At 42.9% G+C, this 21,742-nt stretch overlaps 1 protein-coding gene across 2 annotated transcripts in view; it reads right to left on the bottom strand.

The window, feature by feature from the left end:
• Positions 1-8,289: 8,289 nt before the first annotated feature.
• The window catches only part of EIF2AK2 (eukaryotic translation initiation factor 2 alpha kinase 2), a 37,447-nt gene continuing 23,994 nt past the window's right edge, over positions 8,290-21,742 (bottom strand). Inside the window, exons 12-17 of one of the 2 annotated variants that reach the window (XM_089529724.1) lie at positions 17,185-17,377; positions 14,295-14,429; positions 12,783-12,881; positions 11,458-11,520; positions 11,233-11,382; positions 8,290-10,569 (exon numbers count right to left, since the gene is read on the bottom strand). In XM_089529724.1, the coding sequence (XP_089385850.1) occupies positions 11,275-11,382; positions 11,458-11,520; positions 12,783-12,881; positions 14,295-14,429; positions 17,185-17,377 (598 nt within the window). In that variant the 3' untranslated portion in view covers positions 8,290-10,569; positions 11,233-11,274. Of the gene's footprint in view, positions 10,570-10,871; positions 11,383-11,457; positions 11,521-12,782; positions 12,882-14,294; positions 14,430-17,184; positions 17,378-21,742 lie in introns of those variants that run through there. The other variant, XM_089529723.1, reaches the window with a different exon arrangement.

Below are 21,742 nucleotides of genomic sequence, written 5' to 3'. Positions count from 1 at the left end.
AGCCCAGCTCCAACCCCCACTATCCTACCCCAGTGAAACAAAACAACCACTTTTTGGTCCACAGTGTGTGTGCTGAGTTGGATGCCTCCATCATCTCTGGCAGTTTTCAGTCCCATACTTGAAAGGCTAAATAGTATTTTGGCCTATGCCACTCTCAACTGAAGCACACTGAAACTTGAATTTTGCAATTGAGGCCCCATACAGACAGGCCAAGCTAAAGCTGCTTCGGGTCACTTTGGAGGTATGCTGTTTAAATGATTCATGTGTCCTAAGAGTCCAAAAGCCATGCCAAAGCCACGCTCTAGTCCTAAGGACTGGAACATAGCTTTGGTGCAGCTTCTGGACTCTTAGAACGCAAGCATGATTTAAACAGCATACCTCCAAAGTGACCCGAAGCAGCTTTAGTTTGGCCTGTCTGTATGGGGCCCACAATCCCAAATCAATACTCAGCTGTAACACCACTTGATTCAAGCCAGATATTAACTAGGACAATTGAGCAGACTTTACAAATCTTGCCCACTGAAAAATGGCTCTTTAAAGAGTTCATGTTTGCCTAGATTAATAGTGCAAAGCTCTATGTCTTTTATTTATTTAGCATGAGACTACTGTAGATAGTCTGAAAATGGACTGTCTCCCAGATTGTTTTGATTACTGTATGTTGAGAAAACTGGTTCAGCTGCAACCTAAAGAGACTACAGTAAAATTCCAGTGCCTTTCAGCAGACGTGCAAAGATTAGGTTTAAGTGAAACATTGTTGATATATAAATCTTTCCTAGAGAAAGATATTCTGTGAAGAAATGATCAAGCAGTTTTGTATATGTGTGTACCCCTTCAAGTTGCCCATCAATTTATGACAATCCCAAAAATTTCATAGGGTTTTCTTAGGCCAGGAGTACTCAGATGGTTTTGCCAGTTCCTTTAAAACATAGCCAACTGCATCTGGTATTCATTGGCAGTCTTGTATACAAGTACTAATCAGACTTGACCCTACTTAGCTTCCAAGATTAGATGAGATCTAGTGTCTTCAGGGCATTTAGGCCTAATTTCTTTCAGGCATTCAGTTTATTGGAATGATGAAAGCAATTATAAGACAGTGACATCAGTTTTACACATAACTATAGCAGTACAGCATTAATTTCAAGAATGAGCACGATGCCAAATTTCAATAAAAGGTTTTTCCTTAAGAGATTAACATATTAGTTAAAATTCTTTCACAGAAATTTCCTAGCATAAATTAGATCTAGTTAAGAACCCACACTGAATGCTCTCCCAAGAGGTCAGCATGTGGCATGTAAACAAGAGCAAGTAAGCCTCACCCCACTTCCCCACATGTTTTTTTTTTTTTTGTAACATCTAGCCTAATGAAGAAATGTGAGACCTCAAAAGCTTGCACATTTCTCTGCCCTTTCCTTGGCCTGAACAAAACTACTGAAAGGATTTTTGGATTTTTCTTATACTGAGATGGCAACCTCTACATGTTGCTCAACTTGGACATCTTTATCATCAAGATAATGCAAGAAGAGGGATGCAAGAAGTGATTTCAGAGTAGTTATCTCAATATTCCCATCACCTAGAAAATAATGGACCTGTTTGTGCTTCAAAAATTCTTTCAAGCAGGTATGTTTGATGGGTCTTTCATTAATTATGTAGGTATATCCATTTCTTACACTGATCCCACACTGCCAATTGATACTTTTAGGACAGGAAATTTTATGCATTAATCTACAAATTTCCATTAGTCATTACAATAGATTGATTCAGCTATTTGGGGGAATTTGTTAAATTCCTTATACATACAAAGTCAACTTAAAATGTGCAGAAGTAATTAGAACAGTATGATCCCATCTGGCACTAGGAAAATACATAATCTAAAGATCTGACCTATTCAAAGCCCCTTCGTTATCCAGATGAGGAAATTCTTAATAGCAGGTGTGGTCACATTGATCATTTAAATTCAGATTAACTATGGGATGTTTTCAAATTTAGCATATTTGCTGAAGTAAAGCACCTATAATAAAATGGTATCTGGTGGCAGATGGTTTCAGGTGAGCAATTCATGCCAGCAGAAAAGGCTCCCGATAACCTCTGCTCTTTTATGGTCACCAGCCACACTACGCCATTTAGTGTATACAACTGCCACCTCAGAGCTTTATTAGGGGGAACATCATTTCTGTAACATGCACAACTCCCAGTATGCATATTGGAAATATATTCAGGGGTTGCCATGTTGACCATGCAGCAAAACACAACAAAAAGGGCGGTAATTTTATTGGCCAACCGAAATAAATTGTGCAAGCTTTCAAAACTTCACTGGCTTCTTCATCGGGCAAAGATGTTAAAAATCTTAGAGAAGAAAAGTGACAAAGCTAGGAGTCACAGACCTACTTTTTGTTTCTGATGTTATTTAAGTCAGTTAAGATGGTCTAGTGCAATAATCCCCAAAGTGGGCAATACCCCCCCCCCGGGGATGGTGGAAACACCCAAGGGGGTGGTGAGGGGGAAAGGGGGAAGTTGGGGGGTTGCAAGGGCAGTGGAGGGCCTTCAGTTAAAGTACTGGTGCACCAGAAAGTCAAGAGGATCATCAGCCTTTAGTACCATGGTGTAGGGATGAGGGTTGCATGAAACTTCTTTTCAGGGTCCCTTAAAATACCATGAAGCCTCACTTCACGTATCTCCTACTCTTTACTTGACCGTGCAAGCTCACTCTCTTAGCTGCAACTTTATTTATTTATTTATTTATTTATTTATTTAGGTATTTATATCCCGCCCTTCAGCCCTAATGGCTCTCAGGGCGGCTTACAATTATTGTTTTTAATCAGACAGTTCCCTGCCTTCAGGCTTACAATCTAAAAGACATGAAACAAAAGGAGAAGGGAATGATGGAGGGAAAAGGGATGAGGTCCAGTGGTTCTTCTCTCCCTCTGAGGCCTGGACCAAGGCAGATGGATTGGAGGGAGGGCTCTTCCTTCTTCCAGGCTAGTCCTGATGGAGCTGGACTTGCCTGGTGAAACTCCCTCTCAGGCCGGCGGATGGCAGTTATGGAGGGCGGAGTCTTCTTCAGGCTAGCCCTGATGGGAGCTGGACCTGCCTGGTGAACTCCCTCTCAGGCTGGTGGATGGCAGTTATGGAGGGCAGAGTCTCCTTCCTCTCAGGCCAGCGGATGGCAGTTATGGAGGGCAGAGTCTCCTTCCTCTCAGGCCGGCGGATGGCAGTTATGGAGGGCGAGGTCTCCTTCCTCTCAGGCCGGCGGATGGCAGTTATGGAGGGCGAAGTCTCCTGCCTCTCAGGCCGGCGGATGGCAGTTATGAAGGGCGGAGTCTCCTTCCTCTCAGGCCGGCGGATGGCAGTTATGGAAGGCGGAGTCTCCTTCCTCTCTGGCCGGCGGATGGCAGTTATGGAGGGCGAAGTCTCCTGCCTCTCAGGCCGGCGGATGGCAGTTATGGAGGGTGGAGTCTCCTGCCTCTCAGGCCGGCGGATGGCAGTTATGGAGGGCGGAGTCTCCTGCCTCTCAGGCCGGCGGATGGCAGTTATGGAAGGCGGAGTCTCCTTCCTCTCTGGCCGGCGGATGGCAGTTATGGAGGGCGGAGTCTCCTGCCTCTCAGGCCGGCGGATGGCAGTTATGGAGGGCGGAGTCTCCTGCCTCTCAGGCTGGCGGATGGCAGTTATGGAGGGCGGAGTCTCCTGCCTCTCAGGCTGGCGGATGGCAGTTATGGAGGGCAAGGTCTCCTGCCTCTCAGGCCGGCGGATGGCAGTTATGGAGGGCAGAGTCTCCTGCCTCTCAGGCCGGCGGATGGCAGTTATGGAGGGCGGAGTCTCCTGCCTCTCAGGCCGGCGGATGGCAGTTATGGAGGGCGGAATTTAATTTAATTAATTTAATTAATTTCGCTAGTAGTGGCAGGAAACTCTTGCGAGGGTTGAGCAGAAGGCATTATTTCAGTTACTTGGAACAGCACCATTTTGAGACAGACTCACTGACTGGAGCAAATAATTAGAGCACGTGGCAGTGAGGAAGAGGCAGCAGCAAAAGGAGCTTTGAGGTTTGAAACCATGCTTAAGCTTTGTATGCTCTGGCCTGCTCCTGCTTTCTTTCATCAGACAGGCTGAAAAAAAAAGGTCTCCAATCCAGAGCACATAGCCCCTGTAACCCACTGTACACACAATGGCTGCACTCCTCTCTGCCCCAATTAAGGATTGAGAGTCCTTTGTGGGGGCGATGCTTCTCCCTTTGCACTTGGTCACCTTAGGACCAGGGATCAAGCAGCTGGCTGAGCAGTGACCAAGAAGCTTCTTGCCCACACAGGCCTTAGTGACAAAGCTGGAATGGGTGACGGGCTTCTCTGTCACTGCTTAGCCAGTTGCACGGTTGCTGCTGTGAAGGGAATAGTGACTAAGCCAGTCGAGCAGCAACTGAGAAGCTGAATGACCTGAATAGACTAGAAAGCTGGGCCAAAGCTAACAAAATGAAATTCAACACAGAGAAATGTAAGGTATTGCACTTAGGGCGGAAAAATAAAATGCACAGATATAGGATGGGTGACACCTGGCTGAATGAAACTACGTGTGAAAGGGATCTAGGAGTCCAAGTAGACCACAAGTTGAACATGAGTGAACAGTGTGATGCGGCAGCTAAAAAGGCCAATGCTATTTTAGGCTGCATCAATAGAAGTATAGTGTCTAGATCAAGAGAAGTAATAGTGCCACTGTATTCTGCTTTGGTCAGGCCCCACCTAGAATACTGTGTCCGGTTCTGGGCGCCACAATTCAAAAAGGACATTGAGAAACTGGAGCGTGTCCAAAGGAGGGCGACAAAAATGGTGAAGGGTCTGGAGACCATGCCCTATGAGGAACGACTCAGGGAGCTGGGGATGTTTAGCCTGGAGAAAAGAAGGTTAAGAGGTGATATGATAGCCCTGTTTAAATATTTGAAAGGATGTCATATTGAGGAGGGAGCAAGCTTGTTTTCTGCTGCTCCAGAGAACAGGACCCGGAACAATGGATGCAAGCTACAGGAAAAGAGATTCCACCTGAACATTAGGAGGAACTTCCTGACAGTAAGGGCTGTTCGACAGTGGAATGCACTCCCTCGGAGGGTGATAGAGTCTCCTTCCTTGGAGGTCTTTAAACAGAGGCTGGATGGCCATCTGTCAGGGATGCTTTGATTTGGATTTCCTGCATGGCAGGGGGTTGGACTGGATGGCCCTAGTGGTCTCTTCCAACTCTACGATTCTATGATTCTATGATTCTCATGTGTGCCAGCTTTACCACATGGTTAGCACAGGCAAGAGGCTTCGTGGTTGCTGCTCAGCCGGCTGCTCAGTTGCTGCTTCCAAGGTGGCTGGGTACAAAGAGAGCAGTGATGGAGATTGGTTGTTTTAAATTTTCAACAGAACAGTAAACTTAATATCAGGAAATAGGTGTTGGGGGGCATTAGGGTTGTTGCCCAAGAGGAAAGGGGGGACAGCCCAAAAAGGTTTGGGAACCACTGTCTTGCGGAATAGCAATGCAGGCAGAGGCCACTCCCCTCCTTGGCCATGTGGGGACCACAGACAAAGGGCAAAAAAGGACAAGTAATATAATTTTAACTTCACTCTCCCTTGAAATCCAGGCTGCCCCACCCTATGCAAAGCTAACTGCTCCTTTCTTAGGTAGAGAACACTGAATACTGTTCCATCTGGAAAAACCTTTGGATGCTATATAGTTTTGACACTTTTCTACTAGATTGGTAGACAAAGGAAATGCTGTAGATATAGCATATCTTAATTTCAGTAAGGCCTTTGACAAGATCCCCCATGCAAACAAACAAGTAAAATGTGGGCTTGACAATGTAACTGTTAGGTGAATTTGTAATTGGTTGACCGGCCAAACCCAAAGGGTGCTCAACAATGGCCCCACTTCATCCTGTAGAGAAGTGACCAGAGGGGTCCCACAGGGTTCTGTCCTGGGCCCAGTGCTATTCAACATCTTTATCAATGACTTAGATGAAAGAATAGAGGGCATGCTTAACAAATTTGCAGATGACACCAAATTAGAAAGACTCCCTAATACCCCAGAGGACAGGATCAAAATACAAAATGGCCTGAATAGATTAGAAAGCTGGGCCAAAACTAACAAAATGAACTTCAGCAGGGAGAAATGTAAGATAAGATTCTACCACTTAGGTAGAAAAAATAAAATGCACAGATATAGGATGGGGAACACCTGGCTGAATGAGACTACATGTGAAAGGGATCTAAGAATCCTAGTAGACAACAAGTTGAATATGAGTCAACAGTGTGATGTGTAGCTAAAAAGGCCAATGCTATTTTAGGCTGCATCAATAACAATAATAATAAAATAAATAGTTTATTTATATCCCGCTTTTCCAATTTTGATCAAAGCGGCGTACAAATTTAAGTAAAAATACATCAAGATAAAAGCAGTTCAACAATAGAAGTATAGTGTCTAGATCAAGGGAAGGAATAGTGCCACTCTATTCTGCCTTGCTTAGGCCCCACCTGGAATACACTGTTCTGTTCTGGGCACCACAATTCAAAAAGGATGTTGACAAATTGGAGCATGTCCAAAGGAGGAGCACCAAAATGGTGAAGGGCCTGGAAATCATGCCTTATGAGGAAAGACTTAGGGAGCTGGGTATGTTTAGCCTTGAAAAGAAAAGGTCAAGAGGTGATATAATAGCCCTGTTTAAGTATTTGAAGGGGTGTCACATTGAGGATGGAGCAAGCTTGTTTTCTGCTGCTTTAGAGACTAGAACATGGAACAATGGATGCAAGCTAAAAGAGAGAGAGAGAGATTCCAGCTCAACATTAGGAGGAACTTTCTGACAGTAAGAGCTGTTCGACAGTGGAAAGCACTCAGATTGTGGCGGAGTCTACTCCTCCTTCTCAGTACACCACAGATTGAACATGAGTCAACAGTGTGATGCGGCAGCTAACAAAGCCAATGTGATTTTAGGCTGCATCAATAGAAGTATAGTGTCTAGATCAAGAGAAGTAATAGTGCCACTCTATTCTGCTCTGGTCAGGCCCCACCTGGAATATTGTGTCCAGTTCTGGGCGCCACAATTCAAAAAGGGCATTGAGAAACTAGAGCATGTCCAAAGGAGGGTTACTAAAACAGTGAAACCAGGCCCTATGAGGAAAGACTCAGGGAGCTGGGGATGTTTAGCCTGGAGAAGAAAAGGTTAAGAGGTGATATGATAGCCCTGTTTAAATACTTAAAGGGATGTCATATTGAGGAGGGAACAAGCTTGTTTTCTGCTGCTCCAGAGACTAGGACCCGGAGCAATGGATGCAAGCTGCAGGAAAAGAGATTCCACCTCAACATTAGGAGGGACTTCCTGACCGTAAGGGCTGTCCAACAGTGGAACACACTCCCTCAGAGTGTAGTCGCCTTCCTTAGAGGTCTTTAAACAGAGGCTGGATGGCCATCTGTTGGGGATGCTTTGATTGAGATTTCCTGCATGGCAGAATGGGGTTGGACTGGATGGCCCTTCTGGTCCCTTCCAACTCTACGATTCTATGATTCTTTGATATGATTTTTAACATCTCAAAATTACAAGAAGAAACCAGAGAAGCTTCAAAGGATTGCATGATTCATTTCTTGCATTTTTTTCTGGCAATAAAACTATCACTCTTTTGTGGATTTTGTATTTTGCTGCATGGCCAACACCACTACTGTGAATATGTTTCCTGGATTTGAAGATACTAGCTTGCTAAAATGGGAAACTTTAACAAAAGAAAGTTAGTGGACTGGGACTTAATTCTTTGAGCTTTTTACCTCCAGCAAAGGTAAAACTCTTCCACTTGGCCAATAATTAGCAAGTTTTACCTATACAGCACCTAAGAGTTTTTCCAGTTTTAACAGCACAGGGACCTTTTGAGAAATTCAGTGTTCTCTGGCTAAGAAGGGGCCAGTTACTTTAGCACAAGACAGGAGCAGCCTGGATCTCAAGGGAGGTTACTTTTCTGTTGTTGAAAATGTATTACCTCTCTTTCATTGCCCTTTGTCCTCAGCCCCCACATGGCCAAGAAGGGGAGTGGCCCTTGCCTATATTGATATTCCTCTAGACCAGGGGTTCCCAATCTGTGCTCTGTGGAGCCCTCAGGGCTCAATGAGTCAAAAAGGTTGGGAATCCCTGGTATAGACCATTAATTCTCCAGATGTTTTAGACTTCACCTCCCTTATTTCCCAACTGTTGGGCTGGGGCTTCTGGGATCTGAAGTCCAAAACAAACAGGACCAAAGGCTGGGAAGCACTGCTCTAACCCATCTTAACTGATAACATCTCAAACATAACATAGGCCTATGACTCTAACCTCATCACTTTTCTTCACCTATATGATTTTAACATCTTTGCCTGATGAAGAAGCCAGTGAAGACTGAACAGCCTGCATGGTGTATTTTTTGTTTTGGTTGAGCAACAAAAGTAATGCTCTTTTGTGGATTTTGTTGTAGTCCACATATTGCATGCGATCCCCCAATCATTCTATCACTGCTGCCATCAAACCAACCCCCAGCAGATTTCATACATAACACACTTTCCTTATTGCTGCTAACAGCCAATGATTTGCACGAGGATCTTGGGGGAGGGAGGGATTTAGTGTTCTCCCGATTCCCTGCTCCATAGTTTCTTACACACACTGATCATACTTTAGTGCTGCTAATAGCACTGATTTTTGACTGATTTTTGAGATCATAAGATAGAGTAAAAAAAAAAAAGGCTCTCGACTACCTCCCAGTAAACAGAGTCCACATATAGTATATGGTTCCTGAAACAACATTACTTGCAGTTGTGTACCCAAAACCATGAACATATAAACAAACAGAAGCAGTTAACAAATCTTAGATTTTGTTCAGTACTCTATCTTATGTTCATTTCTTACAAAACACTGAAAAGATTTTTTTTTTACAAAAACTTAAGAATTTTTAGCAATATAAGCAACTCTTAAGCTGCTGTACCTATCCTTCTGTGAATGTACAGGTTTGTTATAGAAATACCTTTAAATGGTTAGTCATTTTCAGACATGCATTTTGCAAAGACCTGACAATAAGAATATGCTCTTTTGTATACACTTCAAATGGAAAGGCAGTACAAGAAAATGGAAAGCACTTATACAAGAAATCCTATGTTCATTCATGTGAAACTTCTGCAGCCTTGATACCATCAGAAAATGCAACTATGCCTGCACATTTTACCAGACTGTCAAGGAATAAAAATGATTGGCAGTTTTATTTACAAAAATCTTTTTAAAATATGTAGCACAAAAATCCTTGTACCTATTTGTCTGAAATTTGGCAAATATAACCTACCATTGAGGGGTATTATTCATTATAGTTTCAATCTAACAGGTAGGAAAAAAGTTTAAATCACTTTCCATTTAAATAAAGTTTCTAATCACAGTGAATGAGATCTGCAACCCTTCAGATTTCTGCTACTCAGATTGCTTAGAGCCACTGTTGAAGCAAATTTCTTCCAAGCTGAAGCGGGTCATTTTCTGGAGCACTTCACTGTGCCCTGAACCACAGTTCTGGGCAATGCACATATTTAATGGGAAAATCCCAAGATGATCTCAAAGGCTACCTCTAGGAATATGGTAAGGGGCAATCTACAGTTAAACTATTGGAGTGTGCCTTAAATTCAGTACAATGTATATGCACTCTTGAGTTTAGTGTACAGAACCTTTATGGTAACCTCCTGTTTGTTTGTTTGTTTGTCCCCACCTGCTCTCTTCCTGGATCACATAGGCACTCCTTTGTTCCCTGTGCTTGATTGCTTGCTTCTCTCTTCCTGCCTGCCTACCATCCATGCTGCATATATAGATAAGAGCTCTCTCTTTGTGGAATGATTCAACTTTCCTAAAAGCATGCATAACTTTTTTTTCTTTACCTTCCTCAAGCAAATGGACCTTTGTTGATTATGCATAGGTTTTATGAATAAAAGTACTTTTATACTTCTTAGGAAGAAAACTCAGTTTGATTTGATATATTGTTTGTAAGACTGAGGCCCCATTCATACTGGTCTAAAAGACCTGGAAGGAACTGGGCTGATCGGGATGCCCCTCCCCCGAATCGCTCCGTTAGCAAGTGCCCACTACAAATTTGAAATCGAATGCATTTTGACCTGCAAATTAGAAATCGAATGCATTCTGTGTCTGCTGGCGAGGTGGCCGCTGCCAATCAAGCTATCGTCATGGTGACATTTGCAGGGCATCGGGGAAAGTGTCCTCCCTTTTTAAAGAGCCAGGTACAGGGGTTTCAGCGGCTGAAGCAGGGAGAGAGATGCCTTTCTCTCTCTCTCTTTTTTTTTATAAACCTGTGGGCTTTGGGGTCAGATCTGCCCCTGTCCCAGGCAAAGGATGGGATTGCCATGCATTTTTTTTAATGCTTTTAAAAGCAACATTAGCTTTCCCTTTGCTTCCCTTGCTGTATCTGCTCAAGAAGACAAACCATATTTGCTCCCAAAAAATGGTTAAAAATGTAACATTGATTGTTTGCAACATTTGCAGCTTCCCCCTCTGCAGAAGGCAAGGAGATCCAAGGATATAAAGTGCAAGCCCAGCTCCATCTGCCTCTGGAATACAAACATAATGTATTCAATGTGCATATTTGCTCAAAAAAAATTGTTTGAATTTGAAAAGGGGGGGGGGGGTTTGCCTGACATGAGCTCCGTTCGTGACCTGAATTTTTTCCTCCTGCAAGGGAAGGAATGCCCAGCGACAGAGGGCTTTGGGCAGGGGATGCAGGGAAAAGAGGCTCCTAAAGAATGCCTTCCCTTGCTCCCTTCTTCCCAGGGCTCTTTCCTCCTCCCCCTCCCCTCCAATGAGGGGAGGAAATGCCTTGCCCTTTGCCCACCCTCTGACCTAAATCCCTCCCTCAATTTGCCTCGATTGTGATCGAGGCCAAGTTCTCATTCCCAGGACCCGGGGTTTTCCAAAAGAAACGGTATTTGCGCCGATTTCAAAAACACCGCGCTAGGGGCCATTTAACACGGAACGGGTGTGCAAGCCCCGGATTCGCTTGTGTGAGATTCGGGGTGAGTAGGAACTTCACGTGATTGAATCGGTTTCAGAACCGATTTTTTTTGTAATGTGAATGGGCCCTGAGTAAGCTGGGAAAGTGTTCTGGAATCCAATGAATCTCTCTCACATATATCCTCAGTATATACAGCCTGTGCACAGACAGGTCAAGCTTTGATCCATAAAAGATTTCACAAATTAGCAACAGCAATAATCACCTTTAGATCAAAATACTCCCGCTGTGTTTTGAACAATGTTGGCTAATAAGTATGTAGGTAGGATGGATCTTTCTTTAGCATGCTCAAAATACCATTTGCTGTTGGTCTTTCTGAAGGCTCTTTCGAAAGTAGTTTCTTAATTAGAATTGCCTAGAAACAAAGAAGATTTTTTAAAAAACAAACATAATGGATATGGATAAATGGAAAAGCTTTACTGCAGCATACCTCTCTTGGAAACTGCCTGATGAATGTTTCTGGAGGCCCGCTTTCTTTAACACTCTGAATCACCTGAAGAAACACACAGTGTATTTATAATTTCCACTTAATGATATATGTGATGAAACAATTGTCAGACTTCTCTAACTTTCCAAATAATAAACAAAATGTTCCTTCCCCTTGTTCTTTAGTAAACCAACTAAGTACAACAAATAATGCAGTTTCCTTTAATGGTTCTAATGACAACAGAGGAATGGAACAATCACCCCTCTTCAGGGGATCCCACAGAGGATGAGAGACTACAGCAGGCCCTTAAGAATAAGCAAAAACATGAAAGGGAAATATTCACGGCTTTCCTTTTCATGGTTTTGCTTATTTGCAAGTTCATACAATAGCTGCTACTGAATTATGTTGATCTCCTCGCCCTCTCTTCCTTCTCCTCGCCAATAGCCACAGCACCAAGCATGAACAATGTAGCACCACCAGTGGTGGGTTGTTCTTCTTGCTTCTTCTCTTCTCTAACGAACAGTTCCGATTTTAGACAGAAGCAGCAACAATGGCTGCATCAGCCACTAGATCCTTCTCCATACCCCTTTTTCCTCTTCCTTCTCGCTTTCTCCTACCAATAGCCCTGGTCCCAAACTCCCAGTTTTGCCAGGATCCTTCTCCACACCCCTTATTTCTTCTTCCTCCCAAAGGGGTGTGGAGAAGGATCCTGGTAAAACCGGGAGGTTGGTACCAGGGCTGTTGGCAGGAGAGAGGGGAAAGGAGAAAGGAGAGGTACGGAGAAGGATCCTGGTAAAAATGTGAGGTTGTGCTCTGTCATTTTTATGAACAGGAAGTTGGCTGGTCTCTCAAGACTTCTGGTGATATGGTGCCTAGCTGGAAAGGGATGGCTCTAAGAAGTTTCTTTAGTCAGGTTCTCCAGAACACTTTTCATCAGTAAGCATGCACATTAGAAAGCCTCTTCATCATGTTCATCTCAGACTCGTATCATATGAGAAAAGAAATCCAAAACAGAATAGGAGAACGGCAGCTTTCTCTGTGTCTCATCACATGATGTCATAGCTCTGTCATTCTTGTTCCCAAAAGAGACAGTTCTAGTACTACAGAAGACATGCTTTTACTACTGTCTCCCTTGGAAAGAGAATGGAAGTACTATGATGTCATTCAGAGAAACATGGAGAAAGCCACTGCTCTCCTGCTTCATTTCAGATTTCTTTTCTCATGAGATAAGGCTCTCAAATGGTTGGGGCTTGGATACTTAGTTCCTACGCATTTGGGTAAGAAAGACATGCAGGCAAACAAATGAAAGGAAATTTCAGATTATTTACCTCAGTCCTCTCATGCTCTGTTTCAAATGCGGAAAGCATTTCAAGCAAAATTAATCCAAGTGAATAGATATCTACTTCCTTTCCATAAGTGCTCCCCTCCTGTAGATAATACAACAAAATCCCATTAGGACTACTGCCTTACATTTTAAGACTATTCCCCTTTATCTTTTCCTTTTTAAAAAATGGAACATTTGCAGAGCTTAATTACATAAGCCTTACCGACATTTTATCTAAAAATATAACTACAAAATCAATAGAAGTGGTTCTTTCTCAAACAAATTACTATTCAGCTGTTATGCCTCCTGAGTGATTTTGGGCCAATCTTGTTTTTTTTTTAAACCATGATGTATCTCACAGTGCAGTTATGATAACAGAATAGATGGGGAAGCGAGAACCATAAAGCAGTGAGTTTGCAATTTTTCACTGAGGGATGAAACAGACCACCGCAAAGAGGTGGCTTGAGATTGGTGTTGAGAAAGCTGGATTGGGGCCGCGGCAACAGCATGCCGGGGCCCCGATCCGCCTTTTTGTTGGCCCAAAAATAGGTTGCAAATTGCTGGTCCTTTTTGCCCAAGCAAAAAGCTGGCTTTTTTCACCCCAGCATGGCTTTAAGGTGCCCAGGCAGCATCAAAACACCATGCCACTGAATGTCCAGAAGCCAGTCCACGTTTGGGCAGCCAGGCAGCATGAGCCGGCTTCCCGGCATCTTGAGGGCGTGCATCATGCATACACCATGCCCCAAGCTGGCTGGAAGCTCTCAATTTCTTCCTGAAATTAGCAATGAGTAATTTCTGCAATCTTCCTCCCACTGTGAAAAAGTCTTTCTCATATGAAACACACAATTTTTGAAGGGTTTTTGCTATTCGGGACTTATTCTATACAGAATTGGCACATGGTAGTTTAGCAGAGAAAACAGCATTTTCTGTATGAAAGTAATAATTCAACACAGAAATATTAATTCCTTTGCAGAAAATGCAGTTTCTGCAAAGAAAATTCTGTTTTCTATACAAATTAACCTTTGTATATTTTACACAGAATAAATTCCCAATTATAGCATTTTCTGTACAAAAACTGCATTTTCTGCATAGTGATTTATATTTCTGCATTGAAATACTATTTTTATGCAGAAAATGCTATCTGCTGTGCAGAAAATGCTATTTTCTATGCAAAACAACCATGTGCATAGAATAGGTCCCAAACTGTGAAAATTCTCTCAGTCCAAGATTCTTCTCATCAGGGTTTCTTAACATTAGAAAACATGTTTTTCTACCATTTTTTGGAATATTTTCAAACATTCTTCCCATCCCTAGTACTGAGGCTCCTTGAGGAAAAAAGTAAACCAGTTAGGAAAAACAAATAAAATAATCTCTAGAAGGCTCATCTTGAGAACATCATGAGTTACAATCTAACCAAAAATTGTATGTGTCTTCCATCTAGAGATTCTGACTCAGAATTACAATGCAGTGTAATACGGATCCAGGAAGGAAATTGCTCAGGTGTTAAAAGAATTACCTGTTCAGGGGCCATGTACAGTCTTGTTCCCTTGTTTTGTGTTCGCTGTTCCAAGAGTTCATCTGTACCTGATGATACCAGTCCAAAATCACCTATTTTTATTTTATTATCTCTAGATATGAATATATTTAAAGGCTGTGGAAGCAAACACAAAAGACAAAGTCAAATTAACTGCCTTATATTCAGGCATACAAACTGGTAACGTTATTCAGAGTCAGCCTGGAGCAGTTCAAAAGTATACGTACCCTGCAGAACATTCATCAAACACAGCTTATTTTATTTATTTATTTTTTATTATTTATATCCTGCACTTCAAACTGCAAAAGGGGCCTCATCAGAGCAAGCACTGCACCATCCTATGTGGCAAATATGACTAGCAGCCAGTGGTATAGGGCTGATAGCCTTTCCTACTTTGGAACAAGGACGTTGTGGGGAAAATAAGAAACCCAAAGAAGGGGTGCTCAACCATTTGCCCTTTCCCTCCTGGAAAAATGGGAAGATGCATGATGCTGGTTGAAAGCCTGGGGCAGAGTCCAGGTGCAGTGTCTTGACGATGAACACCCGACTCCACCCCCACAGGGCACCCTGATGCCACGCACTGCTCCAGACAGCACAAGCTGTCATGGTGCACCTCTGGCACTGCATCCAAATGATGCAGTACTGAAGGAGCACCATGCAGCCACACTGCCGTGACTATGGTGCCCTTTAGAGGGCGCAAAAAGGAGCTGCTTTTTGTGGCTCCTTTCTGCACCCTCAGTAGGCCAGAATGGGGCCGCAGTGTGAGACTGCCGCAGCCCCGATCTGGCTGAAGAAGGGGCAGCTGCATGTCACTCCTTCAGGGCTGTATATACAGCCCCTGACTCAGGAACTGGGAGATCCCTATTATATGTACCGTCATAATAATAATAATAATTATTATTATTATTATTATTATTTACACCCCACTCTTCAGCCAAAAGGCTATCAGAGTGGCTTACAGTGGACTAAGAAGCCTTTGATTAAGAAGACACCTGTACACACACTAATCCAATCTAGTACTGTTAGCCCTTGGTATCTGTGGGGGGATCCATTCCAGACCCTTCCCTGCGGATACCAAAATCTGTGGATGTTGCACAGCTGCACCACCACTAGCCCCAATGGGACTGAAATCCTCCTTCCTTCCTTCCTTCCTTCCTTCCTTCCTCTCTGAGGCTTCTGCATGGACATGGTTTCAGGGACAGAGGCCACCAGCACCAGGGCCTGAGCTTGGGTCTCAAAGCCTGGAGTTTCCATCCCAGGTGTTGGGCTGGGGAAGGGGTCTCCAAGATCCAAGCCCTGGTCCCAGTCCCAGTCCCAGTCCCGATTCCATCTGGTCAATGGGGCTCCAGCCTCCACCTCCGAACCACCCCAAAAGCCTAGCCCAGGGCAGAAGCCTTGGAAGGGGAGGGAGGGAGGGAGGGAGGGAGGGAGGGAAGGAAGAAGGAAAGAAAGGAAGGGGAGAGAGGGAGGGACTTCAGCCCCATTGTCCCCAATGGCAGTGCGGCTGCATGCATGTGCCGCCAATGGAGACAGTGTGGGCTTGCTATCCATGGATGCTCAAATCTGCAGATGGCAAGTCTGTGGATACCAAGGTCCTACTGCAATGGGAGATGATTCCTTAATTTGTAGAATCACATTTATTAATGCCCCCTTAACAGCGAAGCTTTGCTGGATCCATTCCAGAAAATTACAACAGAGGGCTATACCCTGCCGAAGGGCCTACCAATGTGTGCCAAGATAAGACATGTGTGTGTGTCTTTCCAATCCATTCTCCCAATGGTTGCCTTCAGTTCTTTCCCCCCCCAGCTGTCATGCAATGGGATTGCTATTGAAATAGGCATGCCCACAAAGATATAATCTAAGGGTTAAAAGAAAGGAGTCCCTCTTTCTCCAGAATTTTTTTTTTAAAAAACACCTGGATTCCTTCCTGGATTCTGAAGGAAGTTCGGTGGCTGAGTGAAATAAAAGCACCCATTTCAGTTTATCCATGTTGTAACTTTCCATCTAAAAACTGGAGATGGGGACAGTCCCTGGACCAGAACAGTCCTACCATGCAGGAAGGTGAAATGATCAGCTCAGGCACAGCACAATGGGAGGATAAATGAAGGGAGGAACCAGCATTTAAATGGTGCATCTGGACTTAAAATGTTCACTCTAGCAAGAAAAAGCTGCCCTCTGGGCTCTGTTTTTGTGAAACTTTGTTATGGAGGCACAGGAGGATGTCAGAGACAACTTGAGGCCAGAATTTATTTAATTTATTTATTCATTTGGCTTGGTTGATAAAAAAAAAGGCCAAGTAAATATAGTAGCTTCCTTCCAGATGTTCTATAGAGAATCATAGAATCATAAGAGTTGGAAGAGACCACAAGGGCAATCCAGTTCAACCCTCTGCCATGCAGGAACTCTCAATCAAAGCATACCCAACAGATGGCCATCCTGCCTCTGTTAAAAGAACCTTTTGTGGTTGTCTATATTCTTAAAACAACCATGACTAGCTGGGGGGAAACCATATATATATATAAAACCAGCTGCCCACTCTAACATCTTAAGGTTCTTTTCACAGAAAATTATATGTAGGTGGATGGTGTTTGTGTGTGTGTGCACATGCATGCACACATACATGTGCATGTAAGTGTTATGGGTGAATGTGGTGAGTGAATAAATGGATAGCATGGTATGTCTGTGAATAAATAAATGTGATTAGGTAGGCATGTATGAGAGTACAGCAGTGGAACAGGAGTAGGGATGTAGCCTCCTGGCTTCTTCTCTGGTTTCCTACCTTCTGCCCCTCCAGCTCCAGTGGACACTAGCTTCTATTGTATCTACATATAATAACCGAGAACGGAAATTATGTACTTATTAGTCCATGTACCTTGAGATCTCTATGAACGTATTTTTGTTCATGAATAAACTTCACCCCGTTCACTATTTGCTGGAATTTCATTAGCACGTCCTCATTATAGTTTTTTTCCCCTTTCTCCTGAGCAATCCAGTTCTTCAGTGTTCCCTTCTCACAATAGTCCATACGTATGAAGAGGCAATTGCACGGAACAGCTTGCCCTGAGCTGTTAAAAATTGAAATAAAGAAAGGATATACTATGAAAGAAAAGGCACAATTTCTCTATGGAAATGAATTCTGGGACTAATAGTTTCACACATTTAACATCAATTACTTACAGAAGAATTCAGCAACAGTTGAGATGGATTACATTTCTAACTGAGTTTTGATTTTGGCTCTAAATTGACCAGCAGTAGTCAGGAGGAGCATTTCTTAATCTGGGCTGCTGCCAAGATGTTTAATTTAGCACAAAGTGGTATTTTTGTAAATCAATCAAGCATACTGGGATCAATAACTAAAATTGATACTGCAAGAAATACTACAAGATAGAAGATTTTTTTCTATAGGGAAGGAATACCCACCCACCCAATGTATGAGCAAACACAAAATCTCAATAATCTCTACTATAGTTCAGTAAAATCCAGCATGTATTATATCCTAAGGAAACATATGCCCATGGTGGCTTTTGTAAAATCAAACCTTCCTAGATGACAACTCTGCAACCCTAGATTCTTCCTCAAATTAAGTGATGTTTATCTGGCCACCTAATTTCAATTGGGTCAACACTTATTTAAATCAATTGCAAAGTAATGACTCTTCCTGACAGAAAAAAGTGCTATTTTTAGAGAGATGTGACAATCTGGGAGTAGGGGAATAGAAGAATTTCAGAGAGGACGATTTTTCTAATATTTTTGTTTTCTTCCCCCAAGTTAGAAAATTTGAAAAAAAAAATCAATTATGGGTATTTCCTTTTAAAATAATAAATAAAATGTTTAAAGAGTTTATCACACAAGCCCCTTTCTCACCGCAATCATGTCAGTAAGGGGAACTGGATACATACCCGTTTTAAAACATCCTCTCTCACATGTCCTTGCAACAGTGCAAAAGGGGCCTCACACTCTCTACCACACTCTTCCCTTATCCTGCCATCTGATAATCCTACCCAGAATTCCTTTAAAGTTTGTTTGTTTTCTGATGGAGGGGTGACACAATCCTAGAGGTATGCTAATACAATTGTTTAAAGTAATAAGAAAAGAGAAAAAAAGAGGGGGGGGGGAAGCCTGCCTGGGATAGCGAGAGGGAGGGCACAGGGAGAGGAGAGGACACTAATGCCATGTGACTGTCCAATCTTCAAACTGCAACACAAATGACTTATCATACCTGGGGACTAATGGGACAGCTGCATGTTTGAAAACGTATTGATAGGTTTTCCAATCAATGACAAGGTGTAACCACGCTTGGGTAGCAAGGCAGCAATGTGTTGGAAATGGCCTTGTGTGGTAATTAAGCCAAAGGTGATATTTTCAAACTTTAAAAGTTATTTTAAAAGCACATGTGATAAAGTCCTAAGCCATAAGTTACTCTCTTGTAACTTGTAGTTCAATTTGTAACAAAAAAATCAATTTGCAATTACTGGCTGAATAAACTGCACTTTTAATATACTAAACATGATGATTTTATACTAAAACAATTTATACAAAATAAATGTATGCTCCTACAATAACAAGTAGGATTGCAATCTGTAAAAAGGTCTAATATCTTTTTTTTCAATTTTCCAAACATCTCCATTTCCCAACACTCACCCCCACAAAAGACTTGGAAATAATTTTTCCCCCATGGACTGGAACCTTTTCAAAAATTTACATCTTTTCATTAATCAAGGAATATGTCTTTTTCCACTTTTAAAGTAACTGCAGATATATATTTGGGGCACATTTATTTATGACTATAAAGAATGGTTGACTGTTCAGAATGCAAACTAGAAAACTGTGGTTTGGAGTAAGAGGACACCACAAATCAAACAAGAATGGGAACAGTTCAGCAGTTCAGTTTCTACACTGGCCCCTGAAAGACTGTCCCTCATTTTCACCCCACAACACAAAATTTGGGGGTCAAAATTGCTTTAAAAAATGGCCAGTAGTGCCTTTACGGCTGAAGGGCGGGGTATAAATACCGTAAATAAATAAATAAATTTTAGCAATTTTACTGGGATTGAAACTCAACATTTCCAAGCCCAGACAAACCTTTTCCAAGCCCAGACAAGCTCCCAAGCGATCACTTCCGGTTTGGGAAAACAAGACCCATCTGGACTTTAACAAAAACAAATCAGGAAGGAGCCCAAAGATCCCCAAATACAGCAGAATTGTCAGTTATCTCCCTGGAAGCTTGAGCTGTGATCATGCCACTGACTAGGACTTTGGCTAATGTCCCAATACAGCTTCAGGCCATCTAGTAGCAAAATCCCTAAATGTGAACACACTCTATTTCCTCCAGAAGGCTCTTGAGGGATAGACCCCAGGATATCCACAACTACCAAATGGACAGGAACCTCTTTGGTTAGCGGAATGGTTAGAGCAGAGCTTTGATCTGATCTGTACGTTTTTCTACACTCTGGGATATATCACAAATCAGACATATTCTGCAATTGCACTGACTACTCCCTCCCAGTGAAAAGCCTTCCCCAGCTAGATTCACTTCCCCCTACCACTTCCTATGAAGCAACCTTGCCACAAAAGAACTGGCAAATGTAATATCGGAGCCATTGGCAATCATATTTGAAAACTCCTGGAAAACAAGAGAAATCCCAGCAGACTGGAGGAGGGCAAACGTTGTTCCTATCTTCAAAAAGGGGGAAAAAAGAGGATCCCAACAATTATCGTCCAGTTAGTCTGACATCAATACCAGGAAAGATTCTAGAGCAGATCATTAAACAGAGAGTCTGTGAACATCTAGAAGGCAATTCCATAATCACAAAAAGTCAACATGGGTTTCAGAGAAACAAGTCATGCCAGACAATTCTAATCTCTTTCTTTGATAAAATTACCAGCTTATTAGATGAAGGGAATGCTGTGGATATAGTATATCTTGATTTCAGTAAGGCCTTTGACAAGGTTTCCCATGACATTCTTGCAAACAAGCTTGTAAAATGTGGGCTAGACAAAGTAACTGTTACATGGATTTGTAATTGGTTGACCGGCCGAACCCAAAGGGTGCTCAACAATGGCTCCTTTTCATCCTGGAGAGAAGTGACCAGTGGGGTCCCACAGGGCTCTGTCCTGGGCCCAGTGCTATTCAACATCTTTATCAATGACCTGGATGACAGAATTGGGAGCATACTTATCAAATTTGCAGATGACACCAAATTAGGAGGAATAGCTAATACCCCAGAGGACAGGATCAACATTCAAAATGACCTGAATAGACAAGAAAGCTGGGCCAAAGCTAACAAAATGAAATTCAACACGGAGAAATGTAAGGTACTGCACTTAAGGCGGAAAAATAAAATGCACAGATATAGGATGGAGGAGACCTGGCTTAAGGAGACAACATGTGAAAGGGATCTGGGAGTCCAAGTAGACCACAAGTTGAACATGAGTGAACAGTGCGATGCGGCAGCTAAAAAGGCCAATGCAATTTTAGGCTGCATCAATAAAAGTATAGTGTCTAGATAAAGAGAAGTAATAGTGCCACTGTATTCTGCTTTGGTCAGGCCTCACCTGGAATATTGTGTCCAGTTCTGGGCACCACAATTTAAAAAGGATGTTGAGAAACTGGAGCGTGTCTAAAGGAGGGCGACTAAAATGGTGAAAGGTCTGGAAACCATGCCCTATGAGGAATGACTTAGGGAGCTGGGGATGTTTAGCCTGGAGAAGAGAAGGTTAAGAGGTGATATGATAGCCCTGTTTAAATATTTGAAGGGGTATCACATTGAGGAGGGAGCAAGCTTGTTTTCTGCTGCTCCAGAGACTAGGACCCGGAACAATGGGTGCAAGCTGAAGGAAAAGAGATTCCACCTCAACATTAGGAAGAACTTCCCGACAGTAAGGGCTGTTCAACAGTGGAACACACTCCCTCGGAGTGGAGTCTCCTTCCTTAGAGGTCTTTAAACAGAGGCTGGATGGCCATCTGTTGGGGATGCTTTGACAGATTTCCTGCATGGCAGGGGGTTGGACTGGATGGCCCTTGCAGTCCTTGCAGTCTCTTCCAACTCTATGATTCTATGACACTTACCTATTTTCACTACTATGCTGCATTCCACTCTATATTAATTGTCCAACACCATGTGTGTGACACTGACAGCCAATCGAAGGCTTAATATTGCAAGTCAAACTTTCTCTAATCGAAAAGCATCAGCTCCATACATCTACATCAGTGTCTTGGTAGCAGGGATAAAGAAGAGAACAAGCTGTTGTAGTGCTTTGAGTGTTGGGCTACAACTTTGGAGACCAGGGTTTGATTCCCTGCTCAGCCATGAAAGTCAGTGGGTGACCCTGGGCAAGTCACATGCTCTCAGGTGTAGAGGATTGTAATGGCAAACCCCCTCTGAAGAAACTTGCTAAGAAATTCCATGATAGTTTCACTTTAGAGTCAC

Source organism: Sceloporus occidentalis, unplaced genomic scaffold (assembly GCF_023333645.1).
Source record: "Sceloporus occidentalis isolate IW3139 unplaced genomic scaffold, rSceOcc1.0.p SCAF_6, whole genome shotgun sequence".
Taxonomy (NCBI): domain Eukaryota; kingdom Metazoa; phylum Chordata; class Lepidosauria; order Squamata; family Phrynosomatidae; genus Sceloporus; species Sceloporus occidentalis.
Note: the sequence above shows the minus strand (reverse complement) of the source record. Positions and strands in the feature narration are given on the sequence as shown.